The sequence below is a fragment of the Leopardus geoffroyi genome, chromosome B4 (genome assembly GCF_018350155.1).
Source record: "Leopardus geoffroyi isolate Oge1 chromosome B4, O.geoffroyi_Oge1_pat1.0, whole genome shotgun sequence".
In the NCBI taxonomy this organism is placed as follows: domain Eukaryota; kingdom Metazoa; phylum Chordata; class Mammalia; order Carnivora; family Felidae; genus Leopardus; species Leopardus geoffroyi.
This window is the reverse complement of record NC_059341.1, coordinates 62,972,644-62,985,772: the sequence shown is the minus strand read 5'-3', so window position 1 is coordinate 62,985,772 and position 13,129 is coordinate 62,972,644. Positions and strand designations below refer to the sequence as shown.

General features: G+C 39.0%; 1 protein-coding gene across 1 annotated transcript in view; it reads left to right on the top strand.

The window, feature by feature from the left end:
- Positions 1-13,129, top strand: part of OVCH1 (ovochymase 1) — a 57,236-nt gene that overhangs the window by 22,989 nt on the left and 21,118 nt on the right. The window contains exons 14-18 of the mRNA XM_045466467.1: positions 1,376-1,504; positions 3,565-3,639; positions 4,583-4,763; positions 10,841-10,913; positions 11,573-11,768. Of these exons, the coding sequence (XP_045322423.1) occupies positions 1,376-1,504; positions 3,565-3,639; positions 4,583-4,763; positions 10,841-10,913; positions 11,573-11,768 (654 nt within the window). The remainder of the gene's footprint in view (positions 1-1,375; positions 1,505-3,564; positions 3,640-4,582; positions 4,764-10,840; positions 10,914-11,572; positions 11,769-13,129) is intronic.

Sequence of the window (13,129 nt, the reverse complement as noted above, 5' to 3'; positions counted from 1 at the left end):
AGCCAACAATGGATTCACCAGGAAGATTAAAAAAATTTTTTTTTTAATGTTTATTCATTTTTGAGAAAGAGAAGGAGCATGAGACGGGGGAGGGACAGAGAGAGAGGGAGACACAGAATCCCAAGCTGTCAGCTCAGAGCCTGACACCGGGCTCGAACCCACAAGGTCTGAGATCAGGTATGAGATCATGACCTGAGCCAAAGTTGGACGCTAAACCGACTGAGCTACCCAGGTGCTGCCCCACCAGTAAGATTTTTTTTAATGTTTATTTATTTTTGAAAGAGAGAGAGAGAGAGACAGACAGACAGACAGACAGACAGCATACGAGTGGGGGAAGGGCAGAGAGAGAAGGAGACACAGAATCCAAAGCAGGTTCCAGGCTCTGAGCTGTCAGCACAGAGCCCAACGTGGGGCTTGAACCCGCAAGATGTGAGATCATGACCTGAACTGAAGTCAGACACTTAACCGACTGAGCCACCCAGGCACCCCTCACCAGTAAGATTTTTAATAGAAACATGTAAAATTTGGAGAATGTTTCAGAATATTTGGAAGGTGAATGTGAAGTCCCAGGGAAAAAGGAAATAGTAACATTGAATACATTTTTGGCAGTTACTGAAGGTAATTTTTTAAACTCCTTTTTGTATTAAAAAGTAACCAAAAAAAGTAACTGCAAAGTATAGTAACCAAAAAAAGTAACCAAAAGTAACCAAAGTAACCAAAACTATAGTTTCTACTTGAATCTTAAAAGTTAATTTTTGAAAACTTCAAATATACTTTCCATTTTGACCTACCAATTTACTTAGTATAAGAAGTTATCTCTTCCAGCTGTGCAGCCACTCCCTTAATATATCTATTATTTGTCTCTTAGTTAGATGTCAGTGTGGGTCTGAGACCCAGGAATATAGGCTGGTTGGGAGTGTTTGGATATTCAGGGCAGCTGAGTGGAGGCACAATCCGCCCCCCTCATCCAGCTGAATAGGATCTGTATAGAGTGGGCTTCAAGTGAAGCAGATTTCAGGTGTTACTTACATAAAGCATAGCCACCTTCCCTTTGAAAGGAGGATACAAAGTTTGGGATTTTCTTTAACTCGCCCCTTCGCACTGTGTACATTAAAAGTCAATTGACATTTCTATGCATGCTAAAAATCAGATGTCTTTTCTCTATCTGTAGAGTGTTTTTCTATGAGATAAAATTACAACACATAGTTATCTTGAAACTAGTGTTTCACTCCCACATACAATGGAAAAGTGTGCCTACAAACCAAAGTTGAAGAAAACCAGAATTGCTGGGAAAAAATTAGATAATGTTTTACCTCTGTTTTCTGACTTAAAAAATTTTGTAACTGTAAATCAAACTTTCCTAAAACTTTTACAGCTAAACTTTGTGGGATCTTGAACCCTACTCCAATATTCAGTCCTCATAATATGCTGGTGATTCATTTTAAAAGTGATGGTGAAAATAACTTCCGAGGCTTCAAGGCTAGTTTCACCTTTTTGCTCTCAGGTGAGGATAAGCACTAGCACAGTAATTAATTTTCCTTGTGAAAATAGTTATACGGAAGATCACTTAGCCATGTTTACCTGAATTTAGGGTGGTTGAAACACCTTGGTGACAAAATATAAATGCAGATTCCTGGGACTCCTGGGTGGCTCGGTTGGTTACGCATCTGACTCTTGATCTTAGCTCAGGTCTTGATCTCAGGGTCATGGGCATGGAGCCTACTTTAAAAAAACATTTTTTTTAATGTTTATTTATATGAGGGAAAGAGAGTGGCAGAGTGTAAGCAGGAGAGGGTAAGAGAGAGAGGGAGACACAGAATCCAAAGGAGGCTCCAGGCTCTGAGCTATCAGCACAGAGCCCAGTACAGGGCTTGAACTCACAGACCGCGAGATCATGACCTGAACCAAAATCGGACGCTCAACCTACTGAGCCACCCAGGTGCCCCAAAACATGCAGGTTTCTGGGGCATCTGGGTGGCTCAGTTGGTTGACCATCTGACTTCAGCTCAGGTCATGATCTCACAGTTCATAGGTTCCAGTCCCGCATTGGGCTCTGTGCTGACAGCTCAGAGCCTGGAGCCTTCTTCAGGTTCTGTGTCTCCCTCTCTCTCTGCCCCACCCCTGCTCACTCTCTGTTTCTCTCTCAAAATTAAATAAACATTAAAAAAATTTTTAACTGCAGATTCCTGTGCCCACTCCTGAAGATTTAGGTTCTGTAGATCTGTGATGGGGCCCAGGAATCTGTGCTTTAACAAGAACCTCTGGTGAAGCTAAGAAACTACATCCACTCAATGGTCAAAAAACACTTTAAGCACCTTATATCAAAAGTAGATAATTTAGATTAGAGAATGCAATTCAGAAATGAGATTGACTGTCTCTGTTTTGGGACATTTCAGGGTTTTGAAGGATTTATAGTTTTCTAGCCATTCTAGAAAATAAAGCAGCCTTTACTAAGATGGAAGGAATATCATTCCTTAAAGACCCTAGTGTGGAAAAGAATGGGTGATGTACAAAAAACTACAAATAATTTGGCAGTGTTCAAGTTTTGGAATGTTAGAAGAGGCAAGAGTCGTATCATGATGGATTCAGGGCATTCAGTTTTAGGTACCAGAGTGATAGGATAGCCAGCTAACATTTGTTGATTACTTGCTCTGTACCAAGTATAGACTAAACATTTCACATGCATTACCACATTTATTCCTCCTTACAAACCTAAGAGGTTTATACAATGCTCTCCTTTTCACAGATGAAGGAAGAAAGTTCAGAGAGGTTAAGTAGCTTTCCCAAAGATGCATAACTGCCAAGAGGCGGAGCCAGAACTCAAATGTTGTAGTAATGTGGAAGATAGAGACAAAGATTAGGCAGAGATTAGTGAATTTACAAGGAGAGTAGTGAATAAATCATAGTAAGAATTTATTTCAGGTGTAGTCCTTGATCAGATATGTTGTGGCAAAGGTCATAGATAAAGTAGAAAAATTCCAGCATGATTCTGAGGACTGTAGCTTGAGTGGCTAGGTGGATGGTAGAGCCACTAAATGATACAGAGAAACATAAGACCGTGTTGACTCTTGAAATCAATTGGTTTCATTTGAGACAAGTGGATTTGTATGAGCTTGTGGGAGATCCAGATGAATATAGCTAGCATATTCTACATCTAGAATTCAGAAAAGAGACTTAAGAGAGAAATGTGGAAGTCATATATATGCAAATGAATAGTAATAGGGTTATGAACTGTACCTTGTGGAATATCTTGCAGGCTGGAAGATAGGATCTTGAAAAAAAGACTGAGATTGAGAAGAGATGGTCGTAGATTTTTTGAGAAAATCAAGAGAGTAATTTAATGAAACCAAGGAAGGAAGAAATGCTTAAAAGGGTCAAGATACACTAGGAATTTAAGAAAAATATAACCAATCACATCTATGGGATCTGGCATTTAGCACTGGAAAGATTGCAGTAGTGAAATCAACATTAGAGTGGTTTTATGATTGACCAAGATAAGCAAGCAGGGTCAGCTAGTGTAGATGATTTTAAATATTTTCAATTAAAAAAATGTTTTCTCTGTAGACTCTTCAAACCAAGTTGGATCAACATCACCTCCCCAAACCAATCTTGTATCTTCTGCAAAACTTATTCCATATGGTGAGTTGATGGTCATGTAGTTACTACCTGTTTAATCTTTCTTCTTTGGAAAGCCTCATTTTACCTTTATATAACTCTACAATGAAGAAGAATGAGTTTTACATTTAGGTCCATGAAACTTCCAGAATTTTGTTTGGGTTTGCATATACACATATAAATAGAGGGAAGAAGAAATAAGCTTTATGATTAGAAGAAAAGGGTGCAGAGAGTAATTCTTTGTCCTCATTTGCACCTGTGCAAACTTGATATTTAAAATATCTTCCTAGAATCCATATTTAATATATGATTATGCATTTTGAGGCAAAGGGAGAAAACAAAGTTTTTTGTTTTGTTTCATTTTAGCACACACTGGCAACTTTTAACTTACTTGTAATCTGAAGTATCTGGTCAAAAATTATGATCTTTCATTGTTCTATATGCATGTATTCAATATGGCCTAGATGGGCTATAATAGAAAGTTGTACAGGGAGCTGTAATAGGAGAAAATGCCACGAGAGAGAGAAGAAACAAGGATATGTATGAAGAACTTTATATGCTCGGTTAACAACAACAACAACAACAACAACAACAAAAATAACCCATCCCAGTAGAATGTAAGTTCCATGACAGCCAGGACTTTTGTCTATTCTATTCACTGATAGATCAGCGACACCTAAAACATCACTATCGAGAACATTGCCTGGCAGTACCAACCACTAAAATTATTTATTGAATGAATGAGTAAATATTACTTTGTAGGCCAGTAACTAAAAACCTAATTGCTTAGCAGAGTTACCAAGGCAAGCTTTTAAAATCAGATTCCTCAGAGGTGGATGTTAGGGAGTTGATATCTCTATAAAGCTCATCTGATATTTGGAAATTACTACCGTCAGCTATTGGAGGAGGTGTATGTTCTTTCTTATTTCAGTTGGATAGGTCATTAATTTCATCCTCTCTGCTATAGGTATCTGTGGCATCCCTCCATTTAGTCTCCAGTGGCTTTCCAGAAGAACTGTAGTGGGGGAGGAAGCCTGTCCCCACTGTTGGCCATGGCAGGTGGGTGTGAGGTTTCAAGGCAGTCACCAGTGTGGAGGTGCCATCCTCAACCCAACCTGGATTCTCACTGCAGCCCATTGTGTGCAATCGTGAGTGAAACTGATGATATTTTAATAACGTACTTAGCATATATTTATGGCCATGCCTAGGGTAGAAGTATAATTATCGAATAAAGTCATCCAGACTAATTCTAAAGCAGGAATCTTTCAACAACTTTCTATACAGCCGTTTCCTCTACTTAAACAATGTCAGTGCGGAAAATGTTGATCAAATCTTGAAATTGCTCATCTCATTTATGGCAATGTCTGATTATTATGTTGAGCACACGTCTGTTTCTCTTTAGCAGAAACCTATTGGTCTAAATTTACTGGAGCTCTCGAAAACAAAAACTTAGTCTGCTTCTTCTTTCACATAACAGTGTTCCCTATACTTGAAGATCTCTCTCACATTGCCCCTTAATTTCATCTTTAAGCTAGGGCTCATCATTCTGTTGTTTGTCAGTAATTCCAGATACCTTGCCATGTGGTACAACTTCCTCTGGATTGATTTAGTGTTGTTTTCCTTAAAATATGGTCCAAATAGTGGAGAGCACAGTAGGATAATCTACCACGTTGGTCACTGGACTACCAATGAACTAAAATTTTGCTTAACATTTTCAGGGTTTTTAAATTGTGAATTATGCCATGTTATGAAAAACTGCGCATGACACATATGTGGTCTAAAGAATAGTAAATGTACATATGTGTCCTTGCCACCCAGTTTAGGAAGACTCTTTACACTTCTTAAGACCCCCTAGGACCCCTGCCAAGAGGAAGACACTATGCTAAATTTTGTATTTATGATACTGATGGGGTTTTTTTTTAAATTTTAACATCTGTGAATCCCTAAAACTAGTACACTGTTTGGTTTTTCTTGGTTTTGATAATGTAAAAGAATTGTAGTTTCTATTTTACTGTGAATTGCTCTTATCTTAATGGTATATAGATAAGCTAGGTGCCTTTGTATAACTGTAATTAATTCATTTGCCTTCCAAACTAAAGTCACTTGTTGGTGACTTCTAGACATAGGTAGTTTTTTTTTTTTTTAATTTTTTATTTTTTATTTAAACTCCTCAGATGGGTGACTCAGTAGGTTGAGCATCTGACTCTTGATTTCAGCTCAGGTCATGATCTCATGGTTCATGGGTTCAAGCCCTGCATCAGGCCCTGTGCTGACAGTGCAATAGCCTGCTTGGGATTCTCTCTCTCTCTCTCTCTCTCTCTCTCTCTCTCTCTCTCTTTCTGCCCCTCTCCCTGCTCATGCACTTTTTCTCTTTCTCTCAAAATAAATAAACTTAAAAAAAAACCCTCTCATGATTCCAATGTACAGCCATGATGAAGAACCACTTCCTATCTGTCTATCTGACCCAAACTTGACCCTGCTTGCTCATAATGGGCCAGCCCCGTTCCTCAAACATGCTGCATTTCCTCTGTCTCAAGGTGTTTGTGGTTGCAGTTCCCTTTGCCATTCAGGATACCACATTACATTTAGTCGGCATGTCACGTAAGGCTACTCTTGGCTCTAAGTATCACAGACTTTGCTGGTTTTTGATGACCTTCCCAGTTTGGGGGAGTACTCACCTGTTATTTTGTAGAAGGTCCCTCAACTTGAATTTTTCTGCTATTTCCTCATGGTTTTACTGGGATTATGGTTTTGGAAGAGGAAAACTACAGAAGTCATATGCCACTTGAGGCATTGGGTATTAAGCTTCACCTCCTGAGTGGAAAGTGTCTACATAAATTGTTTGAAATTTTTCTGTATGGGAGATATGTCTATTCTTCCTGATTTATTTGTTAAACAATGTATTTATATCGGTATGGATTCAGGGATATTTATTTGAAAATACTACAGGGGCACCTGGACGGCTCAGTTGGTTAAGCGTCCGACTTGAGCTCAGGTCATGATCTCTCCATTTGTGAGTGTGAGCCCCACATCGGGCTCTATGCTGAAAGCTTGGAGCCTGGAGCCTGCTTCAGATTCTGTGTCTCCCTCTCTCTCTACCCCTCCCCCCTTTCTCACGCTCTCTCTAAAAAAAAAAAAAATAACATTAAAATACTACATATCTATTTTGTTGCTCAAATTTTTCCAGCTTTGACCAGTGTCAGCTCTTTCAGGGTCACCTCTTATCTTTTTGACATGCCCCTATCCATTTGTGACACTACAAAATGCTCTAGGTTTATCTGATGTATTCCCTCCTCAGTCCTAGAACCAGTCATTTCTCCAGTGAGCCCTGGTCTGCTTTATTGGAGAATGGTATGAGAAATCAAGGTCTAAGTCGTGCGTGTACTAGTTGCTACTAGGGTGTTATTGCACTCGGTCCTCTCAGCTGACAGAGCTAGGAAATATAGCTATGGTTACTAATCCATTCTGTAAATATAGCTATCTTTCTGTATCTATATTAAGCTAACCATGACTTCATGTGGATGTTTCCAACTCAGTCCAATACCATTCATTCTAGGCTTTCCCTCCCTTGGAAATGCCCATTTTAAGTAATTCTATCAGAATTCATTTTTATGTATCATGGAAAAGAAGCCTCAATAGTAGCTGATTAATTAGTAACAATTAATGTCTTAGAAAAGACAAATATTAGTATTGAAGCTCGAGGCACAGACGACGTTTTGGCAGATTCCCTTGTCAACTAGTGTAGTCTGTTCTGGGAATTTATGTGATTAACCAGACACCTTGCAGCAAGATACAGACCATAGCAAGACCATTCTTCACAAAGGGGATATTCAAATTGATGAGTCATTTGAGATTAATAAACACAGTCAGCTGTAAATGTTTGTGAACCACTAAAGTTGACCACAAAAGGAATTTGTATGCAATTTCATTGGTGGTTTCTTGATTTCTTTAAAAAAAAAAAAAAAAAAAAAAAGGATTTTTATAATAGTAATGCTTGTGGATAAAGGCACTTAAAGAAAGTTATCAAGTAAAATCTAAATACTCTCTCCATTTCATGAATCCATTCCTCCTCTTTAGAAGTGATCAATACTAACAATGTTTTAATTATCTGATTTCCCACTAATACTTATTTTTTTAATCTGATTTATTTATTTTTTTTAATTTACATCCAAATTAGTTAGCATATAGTGCAACAATGATTTCAGGAGTAGATTCCTTAATGCCCCTTACCCATTTAGCCCATCCCCCACTCCGACACCCCCTCCAGTAACCCTCAGTTTGTTCTCCATATTTATGAGTCTCTTATGCTTTGTCCCCCTCCCTGTTTTTATATTATTTTTGTTTCTCTTCCCTTATGTTCATCTGTTTTGTCTCCTAAAGTCCTTATATGAGTGAAGTCACATGATATTTGTCTTTCTCTAATTTCACTTAGCATAATACCCTCCAGTTCCATCCATGTAGTTGCAAATGGCAAGATTTCATTCTTTCTGATTGTTGAGTAATACTCCATTGTATTTATATACCACCTCTTCTTTATCCATTCATCCATCGATGGACATTTGGGGTCTTTCCATACTTTCGATAGTGCTGCTATAAACATGTTGATATAAACATTTCGATAGTGCTGCTATAAACATGAGAGTGCATGTGTCTCTACGAAACAGCACACCTGTATCCCTTGGATAAATACCTAGTAGTGCAATTGCTGGGCCATAGGGTAGTTATAGTTTTAATTTTTTGAGGAACCTCCATACTGTTTTCCAGAGTGGCTGCACCAGCTTGCATTCCCACGATTTCCCACTAATATTTAAGCACACGGTCTATTTTATAGTATTTATATATACCATATATATTATTTTTTGCACAAAACATTGTGCCTTATATTTATAATGATACAGAAAATGTCTGTGTGCCTCATTTTTTCTTTAACTCTTCATAGTTGCCTGACTTATTTCACCAGAGAAATGTCTTTTTGAAGCTATTCCTTGGAGTATATGGCTCTTTACACCAGAAGTGTTTGATAGGCCAGAGTAACAAAATTGGTATGTTCCACTCATACTCTGCCTTTGTGGGAACTCTGCAGTGGATTCCTTCATGGACTTGTTTCTCCCGGATCATCTTCATTGACTTGGTAGACACCCAGGGCCCCATCCTCTGTTGAAGGGGGCTTCCACATATCCAAATCCATTGATAAGGGAAGTTTGCCATGGGGGATAAGCCAGCTGGGGAGATCTGCAAAGTGTGGGAGCTGAAGTAGACATCATTTTTGCTGAAGGGCACTAGGTGCCAGCCTATTTCACAGTGTTGGGTAGCACTCCAAAGACATTAAGGATAACAGCAACGCTGGACCACCTCCCATAGCTTCGCTGGCACTGGTTGCTCTTAATACTAGTTTATTAGTTCTCAAACTTTAGCATAAACCAGAATCACCTGGAGGGTTGCTGAATCTATAAGTCTGGTGTGTGGCCTCAACGTTTGTGTTTGTAAGAAGTTCCCAGGTAATGTTCCACAGTTAGGGAAAACTGGTATTTTTCTTTTGCTGACTTCACACTGGTCTTTGTGCTCATTTGGGAGTTTTACTGTAGGGAACTAAATTCACTTTGCAATTCTACATTGGAATCTTTCAGTCTTAAAGACTAAATTTTTCTTAAAGACCTAAATTTTTTCAGTTTCAGCCACTTTTTTTTTCTGTAATTCAGCAGTAATTATTTCTTCTCCCAAAGCAGTAGTGGCATATGCCCCATTGTTGGATTGGGGCTAAGACCCTAAGGATATAAGAAATGAAATTTGATTGTGCGCAAGGGGGGAGATAGGATGGAGAAATCCATCAGTTGCTACTTAGAGCTATTATCCTACTGTTGGAAAAACTCAGACTCTGTTCCCTCATAACATGTATGTTGTTCTCTCATAACAATTTTTTTACACAGTGTTCTACCAAATTAAAGGAAATTTGATGACTGTGCACATAAAACTTCAACTAGAAGTTGTGATCTACATTATCAACTATACCATGATTTTTATAATTTCATTCCTTTGTGCACACTATCCTCTATCTAAAGAAGTAGAGTGGCTTTAGAAAATAAGTTTCTTTACTATCAAGTAATAATTTAGAGGGTGACTTTGAAAATAAAGTTTATTCCTTCAGTTAGAGTGCATGGCAGATAATAACACTGATAATGGCTACCATTATGGAGTCATTACCATCTGCAAGGTATTTGCCAAGCACTTTACCTGAGTAGGCTCCTTTAATAAGTCATATTGAAACACATGAATAAGTCAGACTCATCATGCAAGGAATTGAAATGAACATGGTTAAGACTAGACAGAAGATGCCCATGTATATGAAGAAACTTGTCCTTTGAATAAAGCGTATTGAAAAAATAATTTCAATAACCTTGCTTTTCCTAAGGAAAAAAGTAAATTTTGGAAAATTAAAGAATCTCCAAGCTGAAGTGATAATATTTGTGACAATTGAGGGACTCTTTCCTCACGTATTTCTTCAGCTGAAAATCTTGATGTGGCAGATTAATGGATGTTGATTTAAACTTTTTTAAAACATCCTTTTGAAATATATCAAAAGGGTGCAAATGTCAAGTTTATAGTTAGAGGAATTTTCACAAAGTGAGCACCCACGTGACTAGTACCCACATCATAAGACAAAATATTGCCAACACCCAGCAGCTCCCTATGTTTCTTCCAATCATCATCTCCCCAAAATAATCCCATAGGTGCCATAGGTGAGTTTTACCTGTTTTGTGAACTGATAAATTTTTTAACCCCTGTTCCATTAATTCTGGTGATTTGCTAAAAGAAAACAATTTGAGATGTATTCCTGTAAGATAATGTTTGGCTACTTTTAACAGTAAAACATAGGCCAGAAGCTATCTCATTATGTATTCTTAATATCACTGTGAAATGAAAGTAAGCTATAGTTTTTCTTTTTAACTTTTCAACTTAAAAATAGTGTTTGGTGATATTTGGTAGGGGCTCCAAGGTCATTTTATTGCCAAAATAAAGGGGCTGGATGCATCATTAAGAACTCTACAGGTAGATCAGGAGGTGTGGTGTACCTTCCCAGGCAGGAGATCACACAAAGGCACCAGACAGGGGAATAGTGGCATTTGGCTGAGCTAAACACAGTGCGTGTTGGTAGAGCCCCATGGGGTTAGATCAAATGGTAAAAAAAATGACTCCTCATGTCAAACTTTTCTTGTTCTTTCTCCAGGAAAAATAATCCACTTTTCTGGACCATTGTTGCTGGGGACCATGACAGAACCCTGAAGGAATCAACTGAGCAGGTGAGAAATGTTTTGAAGGGTCATTCTGCCTTTATCCTAAGTGTTATCACCTTTAGCTAAAATATGTAATTAGGTACCCATCTCCTAGTGTCCCTATACAGTTACCGGATGTATCAACATTTAAAGATACGATCTGTGGAGCCCCTGGGTAGCTCAGTTGGTTAAGCCTCCAACTTCAGTTCAGGTCATGATCTCACGGTTTCTGAGTTGGAGTCCCGTGTCGGGCTCTGTGCTGACAGCTCAGAGCCTGGAGCCCACTTTGGATTCTGTGTCTTCCTTTCCCTCTGCTCCTCCCCTGCTCATGCTCTCTCTCTCCTTCAAAAATAAACGTTCAAAAAAATTTTTTTCAATGAAAAACATAAAGATATAATCTGAGCTCACGATTACATCAGAGAATTAAGTGAGGCAGGTCAGGAAGTGTAAATTCAAGTCTGTGTACACAGGTCCACATAGCCTGCTTTCTCCAGGACTGTCCTCAGAAAGTTCATGGCCTCCTGCAAATTAAAACACAGATTGCCCTTTTCAATTCAGTACAGAGCCACCTTCATTGCTGATGCATGGCAATACAGAGATTGAAGGTTTATTTTGGACTATTATGCAAAGAAGTAGTTTGACTCATTGACTTTATCTTGTAATTCGCTTGCTCACCACTGATACAGGTGAGAAGGGCCAAGCACGTTGTGGTGCATGAAGACTTTGATAGCCGGAGCTTTGACTCTGACATCGCCCTAATACAACTAAGCTCTCCTCTGGCGTTCAACTCCATCGTGAGGCCGGCGTGTCTCCCAGAAAGCACGGAGCCACTCTTTTCCTCTGAGATCTGTGCTGTGACTGGATGGGGAAGCATTAGTGAAGGTGAACATTTTACTTTTGCATAAAAATTATTGCCAGTTGCTAATTTAAAAAACTTGGCATGGAAATGATGTCAAGCAATACCTGCTTTAGCCTTTCTTCTCTCTGAAAGATGGAACCCATGTTTTATTTAGTCATAGGTGATTAGAGAATGAACTGTTTTATAGTTTTCCTTCAGGGTGACTTATTATAGGGACGTTAGATCTGTAAAGAGCCAAATAATATGTTTCTTCATCTTTGCAAGCCATATGTTCCATGTCCCAGTTATCCAACTCTGCCATTGTAGTGCAAAGCAGCCATAGACATACACATCTAACAGAATGGATGTGGTCGTGTTCCAGTAGAAGTTTATTTATGAAATTTAAGTAAAAAATTTTTAATGGTTATTTATTTTTGAAAGAGACAGAGTGTGAGCAGGGAGAGGCAGAGAGAGAGGGAGACCCAGAATCTGAAGCAGGCTCCAGGCTCTGAGCTGTCAGCACAGAGCCTGACGCGGGGCTTGAACCCACAAACCGCAAGATCATGACCTGAGCTGAAGTCAGATGCTCAACCGACTGAGCCACCCAGGCGCCCCTGAAATTTAAATTTCATATAATACTCATGTGTCACGAAATATTACTCTGGGGCTTTTTAGAAGCAATTTCAAAGTGTACACATCATTACGAAGAGGTCTGGAGAGGGGGCTGGCACAGAACTGGTCTGCTGGCTGTGGTTTGCTGACTGCTGGTCTAGATTGTAGAGTTCTTAAAGCCACAGCAAAATACTGGCAGATCTGAATGTGTTGATGTTTGCGTTTTGCCTCTTTCCACTGTAGAAGATGGTTTCCTTGTACATTTTCCTTGTGTTTGTGTGTCATTTATTTGGGATCTGCTTGTCTGCGAGCATAGCTTTACTGTGCCACCTGCAGCCACTCTGCATGTTCCTCAAACCTGCCCAACCACTAGATGAGGAGGTTTTATCCTCCCCGTGTTGTAAATGAGGATATTATAGCTCAAGAGATTTAAGTCACTTGCTAAGATCCCATAACTAGTACTTATCAAAGCTAGGATTTAAAATCAGTGTGGTTCTCCTCTTGCACTGTTGGTGGGAATGCAAATTGGTGCAGCCACTCTGGAAAGCAGTGTGGAGGTTCCTCAGAAAATTAAAAATAGACCTACCCTATGACCCAGCAATAGCACTGCTAAGAATTTACCCAAGGGATACAGGAGTACTGATGCATAGGGGCACTTGTACCCCAATGTTTATAGCAGCACTTTCAACAATAGCCAAATGATGGAAAGAGCCTAAATGTCCATCAACTGATGAATGGATAAAGAAATTGTGGTTTATATACACAATGGAGTACTACATGGCAATGAGAAAGA